Source organism: Camelus dromedarius, chromosome 34 (genome assembly GCF_036321535.1).
Source record: "Camelus dromedarius isolate mCamDro1 chromosome 34, mCamDro1.pat, whole genome shotgun sequence".
In the NCBI taxonomy this organism is placed as follows: domain Eukaryota; kingdom Metazoa; phylum Chordata; class Mammalia; order Artiodactyla; family Camelidae; genus Camelus; species Camelus dromedarius.
Genome location: NC_087469.1, coordinates 11,632,715 through 11,654,085, shown reverse-complemented (window position 1 = coordinate 11,654,085; position 21,371 = coordinate 11,632,715). Strand labels below are relative to the sequence as shown.

General features: G+C 48.3%; 1 protein-coding gene across 4 annotated transcripts in view; it reads right to left on the bottom strand.

The window, feature by feature from the left end:
* The window catches only part of SORL1 (sortilin related receptor 1), a 147,168-nt gene that overhangs the window by 61,184 nt on the left and 64,613 nt on the right, over nt 1-21,371 (bottom strand). For all 4 annotated transcript variants that reach the window (XM_064482157.1, XM_064482158.1, XM_064482159.1 and 1 more), the window contains exons 13-21: nt 17,272-17,450; nt 15,707-15,893; nt 12,017-12,145; nt 10,925-11,010; nt 7,526-7,698; nt 6,271-6,402; nt 4,695-4,786; nt 3,288-3,534; nt 2,293-2,431 (exon numbers count right to left, since the gene is read on the bottom strand). In XM_064482157.1, the coding sequence (XP_064338227.1) occupies nt 2,293-2,431; nt 3,288-3,534; nt 4,695-4,786; nt 6,271-6,402; nt 7,526-7,698; nt 10,925-11,010; nt 12,017-12,145; nt 15,707-15,893; nt 17,272-17,450 (1,364 nt within the window). The remainder of the gene's footprint in view (nt 1-2,292; nt 2,432-3,287; nt 3,535-4,694; nt 4,787-6,270; nt 6,403-7,525; nt 7,699-10,924; nt 11,011-12,016; nt 12,146-15,706; nt 15,894-17,271; nt 17,451-21,371) is intronic.

Genomic DNA, 21,371 nt, shown 5'->3' with positions numbered 1-21,371 from the left:
CAAAGTTTCCAGTTTTCATAGACAAGTATCAATCAGAATCTAGTCATTCTAAGCCCCTGTCGTACACCAGGGCATTGCGAGTCCAACAACAGGGAGAGGGAACAGAGCCGGATGGTTTTACTGAAGTTCAAGCTTTGAACCTTAGGCCATGGCTCAAATTCTTCCCACTTACTAAATGCGTGATGGAGAAAACTTACTGAACCTGACTTTCATGTTCTCATCCATAAAATGGGAGTATTAATAGTACACATCGATTTGGGGGCGATTAACTGAGGTTACACTTGCCCATTAAGCAAATAAGTGTGCTGCTCATGACACAGCAAAACTCCTGAGTAACAGGAGTCGTCCTGTGACTACTAATTTACACGTGGCTAGTACGAAGCTCCGTACATGTCAGGAGCAGACAACAAAGTTCATAAAGACCGACTGGCACCGGTGATTGCCAGAATGCATCACGAGTTTGCAATACTCTCTCTGTGTCCGAAAAAGCATGGACAGAGCAAACAAGTTCAAGGCCAGGAGGCACCCACTGCCCACAGGCAGTGCTGGCAGCCAGATGCCACAGCAAACGCTTTGATTATTTAACCCAAACTGGCCTGACTGAGAGATGACAAACTTGCCTCTCTGTGGGCAGGAGGTCCCCTGGATGCAGGAGACAGGTGGAGGCTTCCCCTTCATATCTCAAAGGATCACCTTCATTTAAACTAGCCAGAGTAACTCCCGGGTCACAGGAATGGCTGCAGGTCCGCTGGCATGAAATGAGCAGCCCACACCAGGGGTGGGGAGCCCAGGGTCCACTGGTTCCTCTGAAGCTGGGGTTGCAGGAGCTGTGGCTGTGTGCTCATCCAGCACAGGCTTGCAAGCACTTATCAAAGTGAAGACCTGCTCCTCTGGACTGGGTGGTAACTTCGAGAAACGCTAACTCACTTGGCTTGCTAGCAAGGCGGATCAGCAGGGCTGGGTGTCCTCCATCCAAAGCCCTGGATTGCAGCCACCGGGGCTAGGAAGCCATGAATCTTTCCTCTCTCCCTATTTAAAAACCAGCACCTCTTCTAAGAAAGAATGTGACTTCTTCGTTTAGTGGCAGGACTGGGACCAAAGCCCAGCTCCTCAGCAAGTGAGGGGCCTCTGGGCAGGCCAGTCAGAGATCTGGTTCCCTCATCCAGAAACCAGGGATCCTAAGGCCCGCCCCACCCACCGCACAGGTCAGCTGTGAAGACGTAACAATGACACAGACTTACATCGCTAGGACACCTGACAGTTTTTCAAGAGCATTCTCATGCTCTCTTCGTTGGTCCCAAAAGGCTAATGATGGTATCTATAACCGTATTATTTCCCTTTGTCAATTTTCTCTCAGCACAGGGCCAGCCGAAACCCACAAAACAGTCTCAACAGTCTCGTTCAAAACAGGAAACCTAGCAGTTTGTCAATAGCGGAGAGTCAGCCAACCCAGGACGCTACTCAATCTGGCTGAGATAAGCAGGGCGCGTCTTAAAGGGCCTGTTCTTCTTGGGGATAAGTATCCTGATCTCCCTCCTCCAGAATCAACAGTATGGTTGGGAGAGAAACAAAGAGAAAGGGCAGAGAAGGAAGGAAAAAGGCTTTCTACCGCATAGTCTTGGACCCTGGGGCCAGCAGGTCAAAGTCTTCCAGCAGTTCTGGAAGTCTCAGCCCACTATCTTTCAGATCCTCCCCTCCTCATCTCTTCTTCTTTCAGGTATGAATTGAGCACCTACTGAGTGCTGGGCATCAGTAACATTTACCGAGCAAACACAAGGACAGACTCTCCTTTATGAGGTCTGGTGTTTCACAGGGTGGGGGTGGGGACGACAAGCTAATTAAGACATCATATGACTACACCTGGCGCTGCAAGGGAAGTGGGTCCCAATGAGCAATAGGCCATCTGAGCAACCAGAGAGGACGAGACTCCTGTCGGGAAGTGGCACAGCCTGCTCCCTGTCAGGGCGCCAAACGGGGATTAAGCACATGCCGGGGCTCTCCAGCTGCGACAGAAGCCACACCACCCACCGGCCAGGGGCCAAAGGCAGGAGGAGGGCGTAATTACCCACCAAGCACCAGCACTCCAGGCAGGCAAAAACATGCTGTCTTCCAGCTGTTTGTGTATCATTAGGAAAGAAATTAAGATGTCATTAGGAAGAAATTAAATAATGTGCATGTTGTCGTGACAACAGAGATGCAGGCTGCCAGATCCCGCTGGAGCAGGGACTGCCCACACCCAGCCCCTTCGGGGAGATGGAGCCGACAGAGATTCAGGAGGAGATGCTATCTTACCGGTTGTCTTCCCCCTGTAGAAAATCTTCAGGTCCATGGGTCCCGTGAGCCGGCTTGCCAGAATCGCCATCTCGGACCCGCTATATTTGGAAGCTCGAAATATGCTGAGCTGTGACCAGTCATCCCAGTAGATTTCATTCTAAAAAGAAAAGCTTCGCTCACTAGTCAGCTCTTTGGTCTTTTATTCTGGATGCTCAGTAAGAACCAGAGCGCCACCGTGCAGGGGACACCTAGCATTCACTGGCTGGATGGCAGACCTGATCAAGACTCCACTTACAGGGGAGAGGGGTACAGCTCAGTGGCAGAGCGTGTGCTTAGCGTGCACGAGGTCCTGGGCTCAATCCCCAGTACCTCCAAAAATGTATATATATTTAAAAAATAAATAAACCTGATTAACTGCCCCCAACCAAAAAAGAGAAAAAAAATTCCACTGAAATGAAAGAGTCAGTGATTTTATCCAAACCTCACCAAAGATCCACACTGAAGAACCACCCAAAAGAAACTATCCGATAAGCATTCAGGTTCAATCATTCAACCACAACCAACGCTTCAGTACAAAACCTGCTTCCCCAGGTTGAGAAGCAGCATTTTGTCTTCTAGGGTTGAAGCAGAAGTGACAGGCACCCAGGAGGCAGAGGCTGGGCGGAGCTCATCTCAGGACAACAAGAAAGGAAGCGAGTAGACCTCATGAGAGACCAAGACACGGAGCTAAGATGAGGCTACCCACACTGAACGGCAACCCGGGAATTTTCACACGGTGCAGCCTCAACCTTTAACCTTTTGAAAGCTGAAGAGTAAGCATCCTGGACCCCGGGCAGGTCTAACACCCCTCCCCACGGGAGGAAAGAAACTGCCTCAAATGCAGAAATGGGCTGATTTTCTAGACGTCAGACACGCATCCCCGCTGAACCCCGGAGGCAGCAGGGTCTTCACCTCCGGATGCTCCTCCCCTGCGCTAACAGACCGCCCGATGCTGGACAAAAGGGAGGCCCCACCTTAAAGACAGCGATGGCGTAGGGGTGTGGGAGGTCGTCCAGGATGATGGAGCGCTGCTGGCCGCCGAAAGTGATCCGCTCGATGCAGTCCAGGTAGGCGTCCGTCCAGTAGATCCACCGGTCGTCCACGGAGATGCCGTTGGGCCACTTCACATCCTCCGACACAAAGCGGTAGGCATCAGAGCCATCCATGTTGCTCCGGTAAATGCCCGGCCGCAGGTCTCCCCAGTCGGTCCAGAACATCACCCTGGTCGAAACCGGGGAAGAACACACATCCCCTCAGAACTGGGGAAATGGGAGCTGAAAGACGCCTGCAAAGGGGCACGAAGACCCTCTGCAACAATCCGGCCAGGGAGTTCAGCACGGTTATTACAGTCTGTTTCTGGGACACTTAGAGCCACTTAATTACTTGACCCAGAAGTTCTTTTGCTGAAATGTATCTATGGACATAATCAAGTTATGCAAAGATAATGTACAAAAATGTTCACCACAGCACTGTTCTTCCCAGCTACATTTATTTTATGTGATCTATAAACAACAAAATGTTGATCTATAAACTGGTATATTATGATACATACAAAAAAAATATAATGAAGCCCAAATATCTACATGTGCTCACATAAAACCATCTTCAAACCACACTAAATATTTTTTAAACAGGCAGAATAGCAAATATCCTACGATTCTATCTGATGTGTGTTCACATGTGTGTGTCTGTATGTTTAAAGGGTATGTACTTGTACATGGGTGAAAATAAATTCTGAATGATACACAAGAACCTATTAACCATGGTTACCCCTAGGAAGTGTGAGGGGGAAGGGTTAAGAGAAGGGAAGAAAACAAATTTTTTTTTTATTTGACAAACTTCTATTCTCTTTTAATATTTTTAATCAAATACATACAGTACTTTCAAAATTTTCTTTTAGAAATACTTCTAACCCTCAATCATAAATGCTATAAAGTCTAATCCGGAATTTCCCTCTTAGTGATGTTTCCTTAAGTTAAAAATAAATTAATAAAAAAAAAATCTTTGCATATAAATTGCCAGTGAGAAAACACAAGCTTGGGGTGGGGGTGGGGCAGAAAAAAGATGGAATGGGTTAAACGTTTGTTATCAGACATGAAACTCAAGATAAAGAGATGAAGGCTCCTTACAACATCCAACCAAGCCTGACTATGTCTACAGAGGTTTTAACACTACCCTCATTAGAGAAACACCCTCAGCGGGGCGCCTAGAGACAGTCTGAGGCTTTCTAGCAGAAAGGGGATGGAATTAGCTGACCAAGACAACCAAGCTATGGTTCTGAGACTTGCAGTTCACAGATTATTTCAGCCATATCATCACAAACAGCTTTTGGTCCAGCTGTTTGCATTTCCAAGAACCCGTCACACATGGACTTCACTTACCCATCCTGGGGCACGAGGACTAGAGCCCTGGGCCGATCGAGCACAGAGGAGTTGACGATGGTGAGTCGGAAGTCGCCATCTGGATTCCCTACCTGGCAAAGAAAGCAGGGACAAGGCCAAGACGGCCCTGAGCTCCTTAAAGGACCCCCATTGCACAGTTTCCTACTTGGCTCCCGGCTACAGATGCATCCCTCTCCACCGCCTGTCCTCTGCTGGCCCTCTAGTCAAAGCCTATCCTTCCTTTAAAACGCCCCGCCAGGCCCACCTCCTCTGCACCCTCCTGACCCACTTCCATCCTGGGGCATTCACAGTATCACCACCAGCTCTTCCTACACCGTTTTCACATACAGTATGTGAGCTGTATGCCATGGGAGGGTGGACCCCTGAGATCTGCCTGCTTCCTTCCGGCACCCAGCTAGGTGCTGACCTCACTCAATTAGAAAAAGGTGAGGCAGAGCAGCAACGAGACCACCGATGCCCTGGCTCAGCGTGTCCCCGGCCTGTGCGTCTTTCCATTCCCTTCTCTCAGCCACCCCGATCATCCTCTCCTTGGTCAGGGCTCGGCTCAGATGTCACCTCCAAGACACCTCCTCTCCCTAGTCACACGAGTACACTGCCCCGTCTGACTTTTCTTTGCTGCACTGATCACCAAAAAGACTGGTGGACTCATTTCTTCATTGTTTTGCTTCCTCCATTAAAACCTAATCTCTCAGCGCAGGAACCTGCATCTTGCCTCCCGCTGTATCATCACAACCTAAAGCCATACCTGGCACACAGCGCGCCCGGAAAGAAGCACTTGTCAAGTGACAGAGAGGATAAAAGCACCTTCACCTGACAGAGGGGTAAACTGACGCTTAGAGAGGATAAGAAACCCCCTCCACACAAGTGGCTCGGCTACCAGAATCAAGACCGAGCCCAGGTCTGTCTCTCCAGTCTGGGGCTTCTGTCCTGCAACTCTCCTGGCTCTGTGTCTCCCGGCTTCTACTGCGCCTTCCGGTAACCCGCATGTCACGCCTCCACGTGGACACGGGGCTGGGACAGGGCCCCAGGAACGTGCAGGAGTCGAGTGTGACAATGACACAATGACTTGGGTGGTTCAGAGACCATTTCTTACCTTCCTGTGACCCCCGGGAGCTAAAGTGCAGACAGGTGAAGTGAGGATAAACCTTCCAGGGTGGTTGTGAGAAGTGAATCAAATAATTCACTCACAGTGGTTCCAACAGGGCTCCTCAACATTAATTTAATACAATGATGATGACGGCGATTGTGAGATTATCTTTATTACGCTAACTGGCGGCCATGATACCAGAGTCTTGACGCTCTGGTATTATTATCATCAGCATTGTTACCACTCTAGGCTTCTGCTGCCCAAAATATAAGCATTCAGGTATCTTGAGGACATCTCTGTTTGACAGATTCAGGCAGCCTGCTCGCACCCGGGACCTCCACTCTCTGGAACTCTCAGAGGATCTCCAGAGGAATCTGACACACCGGCTCCCGCCTCTGTGTCGAACCTGCCTCCCAGCCCAGGTGCTCCCCTGCCTGCTTAACTCAGGACAGCAGGGAACACACATACCTCAATCTTTTTGAAGCCAGAATCTACCCAGTAAAGTAACTGGCTGAGGGGCTCAAAAGCCAAGGCTTCTACTGTCTCCAGGCCAGAATTGATGATCACCTCTTGCCCTGTGCTCCCGTTCAAGCAGAGGCGCTAAAGAGAAAAAGAAGAGGAGACACCATGAAACGGTCACATGACCTGCAGCCCAGTCAGTCCCCTCGATGGCAACTCTTTCTTCAACTGGCTTGACTGGCAAGGGAGGAGATGGTTTCTATGAGTAAATGTTCCAGATGAATAATAAAAGCATTTCTAAAACGGATTTCGGCTTCCTGTTTTAAGCAGAATAACTAAACGGAGCTGAATCATTTCTGCTACCCTGCGTTCTCACCGTGAACGCTGGTCACTGAGCTCTGCCCTAGCACAGTAACGGGGTGCAGATGCCTGAAACGCATGAGTCTGTTTGCTTTTAAAATAAATGAAACCAGACCGCTGTTATTTTTAAGATCTTGTTTCTGCTTTTTATAGTCTTTCCTCCCTCGGGAGGCTCTCTGCCGTCAGGGGTTATTGCAGGGTACCCCTTCCCCACCCCCTCAAGTACCTGAGCACTAAAATTTCTACTGGGTTCAAGTCCAGATAAAACTTGTTGGAACTGCTTTTCCAAAAGCATTAAACAGACAATGAATAAAGATCAAATAGCTCTCCTTTAAAATGCACGGGTGTGAGTGTATGACTATCCGTCTGGCCTGTGTCTTTACAGCTTCCTTCCTAGTTCCTTTTTTTATATATATATATTATTTATTTTTTAGAGCAAGTACTGGGAATTGAACCCAGGACCTTGTGTACACTAAGCATGCACTCTACCTCTTGAGCTATACCCTCCCCACTCCTTCCTGGTTCTTGACTGTGCTTGGAAGAGCTGGAGTGGATAATTATGTGAACGATGGACAAGTCAAGTGTAACTGTCACGGCTCGCATCCTTGCTGAAGAGGCAGCGGGTACGGTGGGGAGACTCATAATCCCACGTACCCAGTCCTAGAATCTCCCAGCGGGAAAAGCGAGCCCTCACAAGAAAGACCACAGATTTGGAGCTCCCTCTGTCCTTCCTCCAAGGACAGAGGTCGGGCAGGGAAAGAAAACACTAGAATCAAAAACTGGAAGGTTTCACCCGCTGGCCCTGAGATGACTTAAAACCTCGAATGCCCATCTCCTTGAGGGGGCTCTGAAGAAGCTTACCAGGACTGGGCAGCCACAAGGCACAGACCCAGGGATGACGCACCTGGATGATGTCCAAGGCCAGGTCGGACCAGTACAAGCAGTTGTGCTCATAGTCAAAGTCCAGGGCCACGGCGGCCCGCAGCCCGGTGACAGGCAGCTCCTCGCTGACTCCCGAAGCCAGGTCGTAGCGGTGGATGGACTTGCGCATGGCGTACAGCATGAACTCATTCTCCTCTGCAGACACACAGGGCGACAGGGAGGGCAGGCCCGGGGGATGCTCAAGAGGTCCTCGTACATTGGCCCTGACTTTGCTCTCACACATAACCCTCACTGCCACCACGCATGGCTGGACTGAGTGGGAATGCAGGAATCAGGACTCCGAAGGTGGGGAAAGGACTCACTTTTCTGCCTTGGGCAAGTTCCTTAAACTCCTGTGACTCTCAGTTTCCTTTGTCTACAAAGTGTCTACTTGTTACACTAAAAAAAAAAAAAATCTAGATCCACCCAGCAGGCACACTCCAGCATCCATCCATCCTTCAGAGCTCGGTCTGCATGCTTGACATAATAATTACCCGGCTCAGCACAACCCACCTCGTCACAGGACCGCGTCACACGGCACCATAATCTTGTTGACCAGAGACCTCGAGTTACTCAAGACTCACAGCTAAGTTTTCTGATCTATTTACTCACCCATCCAATATTGCTCACAATGACATACAGCACTTATATCGACCTATTTATTTTCAAAACAATAATAATACATTTTTTTCTTGACCACTTACAAAATGTTTTACAACACAATCAGCAACAAAGGTTCTCTTTCCACTTAACACTTACACAATGCACATCCTCCATCCTGGGCGTTGTCTCATCCATGTAACAACTCTTCAATGGAAGAGCTACTATTAACTCAACTTTACAAACGAAAAAACCGAGAGCAGAGAGGTTAAGTAACTCACTGAAGGTCACACAACGAGTAAGTGGCAGAGCCAAGACTTGAACTCAGGCGGTCTGGACCCAGAAACTATGTTTTAACCACTACAAAATGCCACCTCTTCTGATACGGGCACTAATGGTGCCGTTTTTCAAGATGTGGAAATAGAAGCCAGGAGTGCTTACGAGACTGACTTCACGTCACACAGCTTAGTAAGTGGAAAAGCTGGTGTTCTTTCTCTTCCACTTTGGGGACAGCCTGGAAAACCTCCAGATTCTCCCAAGGGAATGGAGATGAGCAACACACCCGCATCCATGTCTGAAGCATCCACTGTGGCAGCATTTGCATCTGGGACCAAGTCGCAAATCTGAATCCCTCTGCTCTTGTTTCCTCTCTCTCCCTCTCTCCTTTCATTCATTTCATTCTCATTCCATTCAATGAATTAACATGTACTAGCCATCTCTGCCTTATAAAAGTTTCAATGTAGATAATGCATCAAAAAAAAAAAAATCTACCTACAATTTTTACCAAAGGTTAAGTTTGCCTTCTCTCCCTTTGGTCTCACTTCACTTCAAAAGGATCTAAGCTAGCACCACATGGTAATTAATCCCTCCCTCTGTTTTCAAGAAAACCTCCCCACTGTAATTCCCAGTGGACGGTGCAGTTCAGATGAAAACCGCCGACTTTGGATGTGACGCCGGAATCAAGGACTCTCGGTGATGCTGCCACGTAGAGTCATGGAGACGCAGCCACAGCCGCGAGCCCTCCACCCCACGTGGCTCCCTACCATCTATAAACCTCATTCTGCTTCTTTGGCTTTTCTCCCTTCTAATCCACAAGTGCCTTTCGAGTAGAGCCTGAGTCCAGAAACTCTTACCTCAGGATTAGGTACAGTGTTTCGTGTGCAATACTTAACTTGGAAAAGAAACAGAATTCTTGGCCAATCCCAGCCATACTTGAGCACAGCCTAGAGACGTGGGTTATCACCCTAATCTCAAAGGAAGAAAAATGACTTCATTTTTAAAAATCCTTCCAGATGACCAGATGACCTCATGATGGCCAACATACAATGGTTGCACCTCAGCCCATCTTTTCCTCTCTTGGTACATCCTTGCCTTCTGTTCCATGCGTTTTAAAAAAAAATTAGGAGGTGGCTTTTACTATGAATAAGATTTTTCCCACTTCACTCCCTGTTCTGTCTTCTCCTATCCGAAGAGAAAAAGGCTTTGCCACCAGTTTAGACAGTTTTAAACAAACTGTTTCGTCCCTCGCTGAATTATCTTCAGAAATATTTATTACAAAAGTACGTACTCCAGCCCCTTAAGAGCAATCACTCAAGCCCAACTCACCCAAGCCCTCATCAAGAACAGCTCCCGGGAGGCAACTACTTGAGTATTATCTGTTCGTGTGCGGGAATCTGCGAAGCCGTGTTCTTGTTAAGTCTCCACGGCGAGGGATGTTAATTACTCCGGTAATGATGGAAGATTAAATTAAGGGACTAATGAGCTTAGCGTGAGAAACACCAGGGTGAGCTGGCAGTGGCGAGAGAACCAGAGCGCTGCTCTTCCCTGCCTGCAGCGGACAATTCACCTCCCCCCCACCACCACTGACGGGGTCGGCCCCCCAGCCTCACACCTTCACCGAGAGGCAGGAGCAGGAGGGAGGGCTCAGAGGAACGAGAAGCCCTATGTGAGTAAGACTAGAAACAGAGCAAAGAAAGAAAAGATGCTAAGAGATTAGCTATTTGTTAAGGTTTCATGATTTCACGTCTACATTGCACATACACCTCAACACCTACACCACCACTAAATCAACTTGAAGACGTCTACAACATGCTACACCTTTACAGCACACGCACTTGCTCCAAAACTGTGCTTCCTAATGAGCTGGCATATAATGATCATCTCAAAGAATGGGAATGACACTTATCTGCCACTTGGGTGATGTCCAAGGACGAGCATGGGGCTCAGAATCTGAAATTTAGCTTTGTCACTTACCAGATGTGTGACCTTAAATAAGCCGATTAACTCTCTCCTCTGAACACGCTTCCTTATGTTAAAAATATCTGCTTCACTGTGTAGTTATAAGGGTCAAATTGACAACACACAGAAAAGTACATTAAAACATGCAAAATTTCATTAAAATATTAGTCATAATTATTATTATAAGAATCAGGATAGACCATTTAGCTGTTTCCCAGAGAGCCACAAGTCTCTTTATGAGACAAATAGATCAAGGAATACACAGAAAGCCTCCAGGCACCCCTCAGTGCCCATGCCGCCCAGGATACACCAGATGCCAAATAAACATGAACACAAAGGATTTCCCTCAAAAAGTGCCTTGCATTCCTATAAGCCATAAGGCTATAAATAAATGTCATTTGGATATTGAGCTTAGTGGGTAAAGGGAGCTCTGGGTGCCTGTAACTTCCATTCTTTCTCTCCACGAAGTTAGAAGAGCCAGTTGAGATCATGGAAATGCTTCAACGATGTCTCGACAGGACAAAGGGAGGAAACCATGTCTTACCTGCCAAGGGACACGGCACCAGCTCTCCCTCCAGGCGCACTTCCACATCTCCTCCACTGCAAGTGTCCCCAGAAATCTTCCGATAGCTGTCACCCCCACCAAGGGCAAGGAGTCAGAAACATCAGAGAACAGCCATGACGCCTTTGTAATCGGAAACTTTTTCCTATCCATGGACAACAGAGCTTATCTATTTACATCCCACTGGAGCAAGAAGAAGGATGCTAAGTCCCTCTGAATCTGCTCGTGTGCGGGAATCTGAATCGCTTCTGCCTGTTAACAAATCAGGCAGCCCAGACAATCTGGAGTGCTGTCCAGGGCAAGAGCTTCACATATACCACTGACCCTTGAACAACGGGAGGGTTAGGGGTGCCGACCATTCCCCCTACACCTGACCCCAAATAGTTGAAAATCCACGTACTGCAATCCCTCCCTCAAAAACAAAGGAATTGATCAACGACTTCACCCAAAGGCAGGAAACTGAAACAGTCTGAAAAGAATCAGGACTCAGATCCTAGGCTTTGTGATTCTACATAGTGTGATCTCTAATCAAACACAAACTTTTCCCCACAGTTAAAGATCTGTAAAATGAAGAGACAGGTACTCTATTTATTGAAAAAAAAAATCCACGTACAGGGGACCTGTGCATTTCAAGCCTGTACTGTTCAAGGGTCAGAGCAAGCTCTGAAGACGTGCACTTGCTCAAGTTCATGGACTTAAGACACAACCACGGGGGGAGGGTAGAGCTCAGTGGGATAGCGCATGCTTAGCATGCATGAGGTCCTGGGTTCAATTCCCAGTACCTCCATTAAAAATATATACATATATACATGTAAATAAATAAACCCAATTACTTCCCCTCCCTGCCAAAAAATATTCCAACTAGCGTTGCAAAGAAGCTTAGACTTGCTGTAAGGGCAGGCAGAGGAATTTGCAAACATCATAATTTTAAATACTGCTTAAGCTACCTGAAACCTGCTAACTTGGGATTCTGCCACTGAGAGTGTGGGGGGAACCCAGGTGGTCCTCTCTGCTCTCCCCACACCAAGTGCAGACCCCTCATGTCCCAGACAAGACCACCTCTGTGAGACATACCCTCTGGTTCTCCTGTAAGTAGAACCCACAGGACAAGGCACGGGAGGGGAGTATGACTTCCCAGAAAACTCAGGATCCGGAACACAAACCTCTAATGATAAATCTTCACTCATCTTGAAGCCGAAGTCACTGCAAAGGCAATTGGGGTTCATTAAGGCTGCTGGTTTGCACACGTCAGGCATTTCAGCAACTCCCACCCACCCCGTGATGTCCACCATGCTGCCCACCTCACTATTAGCAGTTACTTACCACGTCCCTTTCAAGAATACCCGATTTTTTTACACCAATACATTTTCAAAAGAAATTTTTTATCAGAGCCGTAATTGGAAAACCAGTATCATATGCCATAAACAGACAAAAACAAGACAGAGCATTATGCCAAAAACAAAATAATACTAGACTTTTTAGCTGGATCCAGTTTCCTGCCCAAAGACTCTGGGCCTGCCCTCTTTTTGTTAAAAGCAATTAACAAATGTGAAGAATGATTAACACCCAGTGAGACTTTATCCTGACATGACTGGAAGAATTAGAAACTGAAAAGAATAGTCTTTTTTCTAAACTAAGGATTCAATGATATTTAAGACCATGTCCACCTGCTCCCTAAAATCGCCTGGGCTGCCTCCGTCTGCACTGGGGGAAGTAGTCCTTTGGTCTCCAAGACCTTCTGCAGTTGGGGGACCACATCTGTCAAACCAACAGCTTGATGGGCAAAGCCCTGGGGCAGGAAGTGGGGGTCCCAGGTGGAGTCTTAGCTTGACTGTGTGATTTAACAACCCTCACGTGAAGCAGCTGCACTGTGTACTCTCCAAGCCTGGCCCAGACCGTAAATTCATAATTCAGAGAGATTTGCCTTGTTCACATGCTTTACTCCAAAGGCTTCATTTACAAGTTCAGGGCAGAGGGGCTTGTGTATCTATCATGTCAAAATCCACATTTAACACTTGGCAGAGAACTGTTCAGAAGAAAGCAGTTTTATTACTGTACCAAACAGGTCCATTCATTAAATCAGGTGAATTTTTATTGAATGGCTGCTTCTGGGGGCCTGGGTGGAGCATTCATGACTCATTTGCCTCCAATGGCAAAGCACCCTTCTTAGGCAGTTTCTTCAGACTGTGGACCATGACCTAGTGGGCCATGAAAACACACTGGAGGGTCTAGACCAGAAGACTGCAAAATTCACGGCGCTTAAAAGTAAATGTTATCTCATTAAACTTCTGTCTAAATTAGATGTACGTGTCCACGTATACAAACACGCAGCTCAGGGTCATGCCATAAAAATACCTTGCTTATTTAAAAGGGGCTGCAGTCAAGGGCTTGAAAATCACTCTTATTGGCAATTGTGGGGTCACAAAGATGTAACAGGAAGTACCCCTGAAATCAGGGAGCACATGGGCCAATACTGGGCTTCCCAGGGAGGCCTGAAAGGACGGTCAGACGTAAGCCGACGTCCAAGTGCAGCGGTCACTCAGGAGCAGGACTAATGACAGACACTCCGAGCGGGCTGCTTCTCACTTCCTCTCCTCGTGTCCCCTTCAGACCCCTCCCTCCTCGCTGTCACAGTTCAACACCACCAAACACTTCTAAGAGCCACGCAGGCGGGGTGGGTCTCCTCCAGCGGCCACGGCAAAAGGAGCAAAACCCACAGGATGAAGGCCTGAAGTACACCCTGCACCGCCTTCGTGGGTCGTCCCCCCACCATGATCTCATCTGGCCTGAAGCCCAACTCCAAGAGGGGCAGGGCAGGCCGGTCCTGGCCTCTGTGAGGACATGCAGCGCCCAGGGGTCTCAGCTGGTGGGCAGGGCAGACCAGCGGGAGTCAGGCCAGTTTCCCAGGAAGCACATCAGATCAGCCCCTGGCTTTTGTTTTTTTGTTGTTGTTTTACGGGAGAGAGGGGGGCAGATTTTAGAGAAAAAAATGTAATCCAAAAAAAACAAAATTCAAAGATTTGTTAGATTTTCTTACATATTTTTCATTCTATTTTGCAGAACTTAATGGGGATAAAAAAGAGAGGAGAGAAAGCTAGCAGTCTTTTCCATAATCGGGGGCCTCTGTGTTCTCAGTCCTGTCCAGGGGGTACCCCAGACCCGCAAAGCATCTCTGAATAGAACTGTTTGTTATCGAAGGGAAAGCAGAAGGCAGCAAAGGGACACGGAAAGGGTATCACTGGGAGCATCAAACAGCTCTGTGCTTCTCCACGGAAGCGTCTGCGTTATCTTAGGACCACACAGTTTGCAGTGGGAACGCTGGTCTTGCACCAACTAAATCCCTGCTGCTCTGAGGGTGGCTTTGCCGATAAGCAGCACCAAGGTCCCCAGGAGCCCAGCTGACTGCAGGTCCCCAGGACGACCATATCAGGACTTGCAGTTTAACAAGATCCCAGGTGATTCACATGCACGTACGTTTCAGAGGCACTACCGGTCTGGGGCTGGAATTGGCCGAGTCTGGCTGGCTGTTTCGTAAATAGAGCCATCAGGTCACGGCCCAGCCCTGTCAGCCGGTTCACTGATGGCAGCTCTCTGGGTACCACAGGCAGAGCTGAGCAGCTGCACCGGAGAACACACGGCCTGCAAAGCCTAAAACGCTTACTGCACGGTCCTGTTCCAAACTCTGGACTAGAGCACATCAGAGGTTTCTGGCTTTAGTCAAGATAAGTGTGGCTTCCCAAAGCCCCAGACTTTAGTCCCTTGGTGCCTCAGCTACCGCTGAAAAATGAGTTATGTGCTTATGACGAATATCCGTGCTCTACGGACAGCCCTGCGTGATGTGGAATAATCATCTCCTGCTGGATCAGACTCGGGGGGCTGTCTTCCGGCTCCAGGAGCCTGTCTCTACTGAGAGAATCATCTTCCTACAGCTGGGTTCTGACCACCAGCTCTCAAAAGCTTCCAAAGACACCCTCCTGCTTACAAAACACGGTCCCTGCCCCGCCGTAGTCTCTATTTCCAGCTTCATCTCTGATTCATCTACCCAACAAGGCACCCAAACTGAACCGCCAACTACACGTTCCCATCTCCACACCTTCACACAGCTGCTCCGTCGTCTTAGACGCTCCTGTCCATCTATCCACGTGCTTCTCTAAAGCCATCCCAAATACTGCTTCCTCCAGAATCTTTCTGATTCCCCAAGAGCAGATCAGTCTCCTCTTTCCTACCAATGAGCACAGCAAAGCACCCGTGTCTCCCCCCAAGGTCCCTGCATCCTCCATCTCCCGTCACAGGCATCAGTGTGCGTGGCGTTTCCTCCACTCTCAGTGTTCTCAAGCGGTGCCTTGGATATCTCAGTGTTGAGGACTAACGAATACACAACTATATGCACACTAACATCCCCTCGTTTCAGATACAGAAACTGATTCCCTCTAGAATAGGGCGCCAAGAAAAAGGAGCCATCTATGATGGGCCCTTCAGCACCTTCCTTTTCTGGGCTGGCCTCAGAAATAAACCCCAGAGTGATCCACTCCTGGATAAATCACTGCAGCTGGCCCGGTGTCAACACCTCTGCCACATCACACGGCGGCACGAACTACACGGAGTGCCTCGCTCAGTTCCTGGCTCATAAAGGATGTTTAATAAACACCCATTTCCTAGGGTTCCCTTCCCTTCTTCAGGGGAAGGGGCCACGCCCTGGTCTGCTCCCCACACCGCTGAGGGAACAGGACAGAACTCAATCCCCGGCATCCACGAAGCACCAACCATTCATAGTCCTCTCGGGTGCAGGAGCAGTTGGACACGACCACCGGCCTGTCGAAGTCCTCCCCGTTAAAGCACGTTGCGTGGGGCGTCCTCCGTTTGAAGACGGTCTTGTGTCCCAGCAGACACTCGTTGCCCCGCTCGTCAGACGGGGACCACAGCTTGTAGTCGTTCTCGCTGCAGGGGACCCCTGCGGAAGAGGAAGCGCAGGATGGCGCGTTAGAGACAGCTCACGTGGGCTGTCCTGTCCTGCCCGGCCCTCACGTCGGCTCGCTTTGAGGCCGGGTGACATCCACACAAACGAAAATGGCGCCCCTGAAACACGGTGTCCATCTGAGAAAGCTGGGAAGAGGGAAGCCACCTCCGGGGCCCGCAGTCTAAACTTCTGAAAGATTTTAGCAGATTCTGCAGGGCCCTTTAGAAACAGGTTCCCAGAGGCATTTATCTCTAGGGAGTGAGGTGAAGGCTGAATCCCTGAGAGATGGTATCGTTCAGGAGTACATGCCCTACCAGCTTCCGAGGCAGTATGGACGCGTCTCATATTATGGCCCAAGAACGAGAGAATTCACTGTCACTGCTTGGAAGGTACAGAATCTTCATGGAAGGAGGCTGAGAAATGGTAAAACGACCAGGACAGTCACTCCTACCCACACTCCCTTGACATTTAAGTAGAGTGCTTTCCATAGGAGCCCAGAGTACATGGGTGTCTATACTGGAAACATGTCTTTTTCATATGTTTGTCTTTGGTCAGATTAAATGCTGCCTACAACTGATGAACTACTGCCAACTCAATGTCATTCAAATCAGTGCCCCTACTGACTGGAAGGCCATCGGGCTGCCCAGTGGGCAGGCTGTAAGTACGCACAGGGCAGGGTCCTGGGTCCAAACACCTGGCGATCCAGGTGATGGCAGATGACACACACAGGGTAGCAGACACAGATTTGTGCCTCAAGGTGTGATGAGTCCACTTATGCTCTGGACACAGAGAAGAGGGGAGGTTGGGATGTGCTGGCTGGGATATTAGCAGCCACAGGCATTGGATCCTGAAACACGGAAAGGATTTCAACTAGTGAATGGGCAGCCCAGGGGACACTGCAGGCAGCTGGAGGCAGGGTGACGTGGGACGAGGAGGGAGGAAGGATGCTGAGGAGTGGCACTTCTCCCTGCTTACTTGCTTACACGCCCCGTGCCTGGATCGTGATGAGATTCTAGACCGTTCTCAGAGGACCCTGCAGCATTAGCAGTGGTGACCCACTGAACTGTATTTACCACACTGGGACTGTTAATTTGGAAGAATGTTTTTCAAGCATTCATTCATTCACACATTCAACACACAGATACCTACACCTACTACGAGGCTGTGAGCCCACAAGGAAACGAGGATACAAAAATCAACACGTGGCCCAATGAAGCACTGCCTGAGTAATGGCCTCTGGAGTTGTCACTCACTCACCGCACAGGTGCCACCTTCTTCAGTGGCTCGCAAGCTCTTCTGAGGACACGGCATCTAAGTGATGCTACGGTCAACAGCAATTTCCCTGGAAAGGACTGAGGAGGCAGCAGCTTACCCAAGGCATTCGTGGCATTGACCTGGAGGATCAGCCAGCTGTGGACGTTCTCTTTGTTGGAGCCAAAGATGGTGAAGACGGTGCTCTTCTCGCCAGGCTCCGTGAGGAGCCCGTACACGAACACCGGCCTCTCGGAGAAGACGAACGTTTTCCATGTCTCCCCTTCGTTGGTGCTGTACCTGCCCAAGAGCAACAAGAGGATCCTTGCAGGTAAATCTCCAGGCAAAGGGCCTGCTTTCCAGATCACATTCACCAGTAGCAGGAACCTGGACTCCCTGGAGAAACGGCTGACCCTGGGCTAAAGCCGGGCAAGTTCCGGGATGTGCCAGAAAGCAAGGAAGCGCTCAGAGACTGAAGCAGTCGGCACGCGGGAACACAGGCACCAGCTCGATGGGGGTCCAACCGGCCAACGTGGGGAAATTTGAACATAAAAGACAGAAGTGATGGTAACAAATTATACACTGGATGAAAACAGGGCACGGGGCTCTAAATGGTAAGAGAGGGAGGAGGGGAGGAGGAAAATTTTTTTCCTTATTTTACAATGCTATCTAATAAATGTTGAAAATGACAGAATGAGAAAAAAAAAATGACTGTTCTGTAACCCCCACTTACAAGATCACAAGATCACACAAGATCTTCACGGGATGCTAAATCCACCGGGTGGGTGAAAAAGTGCTGGGGACCAGAGTGTTCACATGGTCCAAAGATACCAACTCACATTCACTACCGGGGGGGGGGGGGGAACGTAATTTCACAGTGGACGTTCTGAGAGTTACAGCCCTCACCAAATTCAGCATCAGTAACCGTGCGGCCATGTGACAGAACGGATGTCCTGGACAAAGCACCGAGGATAACACAGCATCCACACTCTCCTCTGTGCAGCTGGACCAATTCAGACCGTGGAGCACTCTGCGTGGCAACTGGTCTGGAGCCTTCAAAGCATCGAGACCATGAAAAACCAACCAGCCACAGAGGCACAGGGCTTGTTATATGTTAAAAGAGACTAAACAGGTATGGCAACCAAATGCAACGGGTAAACCTTCACTGAATCCCAGACTGGGGGAAAAAAGGCAGCTATAAATCATATAGGACAACTGAGAAAATATAAATACAGTCTAGAAGGAATACTGAGTTCACAATCATCTTCTTGGGCATGCTAATGACATTCTGATTGTGTAGGAAAATACCCTTATTTATTGAAGATGTGTATGTATTGAAGTATTTAGCTGTGAAGGGGCACGTTATCTGCAAATCTTTCAAATGATTCTGCAAAAAGAAAAAGATAATAGATGGATGGATGGATGACAGGCAGAATAGGTTAACAGATGGCAGAAGTAGAACAAATAGAAAAAATACTAACAATTAGTGATTTGCAAACCTGGGAGGGTAATAAAAACAGTATCCACTCCAAAGAAAACAAAAAAACAAAAAAAAAATTAGTGATTGTTACACAAGGTGTAGGTAAAGGTAAGATGAGTATTTTTATACCATCTTGCCAACTTTTCTCATAGTCTTAAAATTGAAGGAAAGTGTGTCCTGAGAAAAGTCTCCAAGGCAGACTGCATCCGGACAAGAAAGCAAGCCCTTGAAAAAATAAGCAGCACTGATGGAACTGTATTGATGTTAAATTATCTTCTGTACTGAAGAGGAAGAGGAGGAGGAGCAGGAGGGAGAGGAAAAGGTGATACTGGCTTCATCACCCAGGAAGCTGGGGAGGTGCTCAGCACGAGGAACCAGTGCAGGAGAGGGGGCTCGTTAGGGTCACAGAGCTACTGGGACTCTCTCTTAAATTCTGATCATATACAACGCTTCTTTTCTTTCACTTTCCCCACATTTTTGAGAATTTAGTTTTACTCACTTACGATCTTCAGGACCTGACATACATCTCTTCACAGCATCATTCAACCCAAACACTCCCTCTCGTGCTGAGATTATTAAAATTAGCAGGAAGGCTACGCATTAAACCAAGTGGGAGGGCTACGAGGCAACCTAACAAGTGTCGGGGGTACTGAGTTCTTCCAAAGAAAAGACATTCTCATCTGGTCTGCTTTTGGTCTAAGCTAACACTGAAGCAGATATGGGGCTAGGTTAACTCATTCCATCTCCTTCCTGTGGCAGGGTGTTGAGCTAAAAGCTTAGTACCATCTTGAAAGCAAAATGAACCAGACATGATGGGAGCCAGCCGTCCGCTCTGTGAGCGGGCCGGAAGTCATCTATTTGCACACTGCCAGGTTAATTCTACTTAAGAGCTCCTCGAACCCAAGATAACCTCAGGAAATGAATCATCCTGTTTCTTGAGAAGTTCCCAGAAGACTTTGACAATAACATACTAACGAGATGAAAAAGTGGGTGCACGGCCAAACACAGCCTTGGATCGGAGAATAAATTGTGCATTTAGAAAACAGTGCTTTTTCAGATTTTTGGAGACAGGGCAGCCACGTTATCAACTGCAACAGTTAAGGGAACATCTATTCTTGACTGAATTCTGACCTCTAAAGGAGAACTTGTGTTGGTGAAGTGGAAGTGATGAGAACCTTGCAAGAAAACAAACCAAGCCATCTTTATATTCCTAAGAGTCATGAAAGAAGATGTAGGACCTAGGCCCTCACCTACCGAACAGTATCTGATGTACATCCTTGAGTTGTTTTACAGAAGCTGAAATTCCCACCTAATGGAAGACGTTAACTATGACTGTGAGCACACAGCCCCCAGGCTTTCTGGGGCCTAAGGGTGGATGATGTTAACCCCTGTGACCCCGCCCTGTTACCCCACCATCAACCAGAGAACTGTGCACCAGCTGATCACCTACCGTCCAACACCCCTCCCTCACCCAGCCTTTACAGACGCTTTGCTGAAGCCCGTCAGGGAGTTCGAGCTATTTGAGCAGTAGCTGTCCCAGCCTCACTGCCTGGCCTGTGACGACAAATGCTGCACTTTTCTTCACCACAACCTGGTGTCAGTAGATTGGCTTTACTGTGCGTGGACCAGGGGACCCAAGTTTGGTTCGGTAGCTTTGGCTCATTCAGTAACATACCTACTATACTTAAATGACCTGATTTTATGAGCATCTTCTACTAGACTGCGTTTCATCACAAACAAGACCCCTCACTCACTCTTCTGCCCCTCTGACCTGCCACTTTTCCTGGAACACAGAGGGGCATTAATTAACGTTCGTTAAAGCAAATTAAATGAACTGCACTGTATTTTCTTTTTTTTTTTTTAACTCCATCTCTGTTTCTTAACAGTTAAAAGTTGATAAGAACACCTGCTCCCCATCACTCAAGGGGCTGAGACCACATGGGGGACAGAATGAAGTTGGTGGAGGTGAGGCCAGAGGTGATTCTCTCTGCATCTGCCCAAGGTACCACAAGATGAGGCTCTGCCATCAAGCGAACAGGTTAACTGCCGCCTCCCACATTCTGGAACGGTGAAGAGGCTTCCAGAACTCAGGTCCAGAAAAGACAGCTGCTCTGCTGGGTGGAGTCTTTGCGATAGCTTTTCAGGACTCCTAGAGGGAAGCCCTGTGAAATCAGAACTCTCCCAGGAGGAAAGCTGCTTTGGGCAAAATCCAAGGCATTATTAGTAACTACCAATAATATTACACTGACAGGCAAACTGCCGGGAAGAAACGGAAACTGATCTCCTCCCTCACGATCAAGCCGATAAACTTGGGTTTGAATCTGTTTATCGGTCAGAGCACAAAACCACAACAGCCCCTTCTCTGAAGAGCACTGCATCCCCTGGGTAGGCTCCCGGCCACAGCATGCGGAACGAAGGTATCAGGGGCTCCCCGAAGAGGTTCTTATTTACTCATTTCAGACATACATATGCAGGGGCCCAGCAAAGCGTTCCACTTACTCAATTTCAATTAACAACAACAAAGAAAACAGCCTCGGTGGAGAATCAAGGCAGAAGCTGAAGCACGTTAACAGTGAACTCTTAGTTAACTGTGCTAATCAGGGCCAGAAAGACATGAATAATTTAAAAGAACCAAAAAAAAAAAAAAACCCAAAATTTAATTCCTACTCTAAGCAATGTTCCCACCTCCATCCCCACTAAACCTCTTACGAGAATTACTGAATTTACCCACTTCCTTCCTA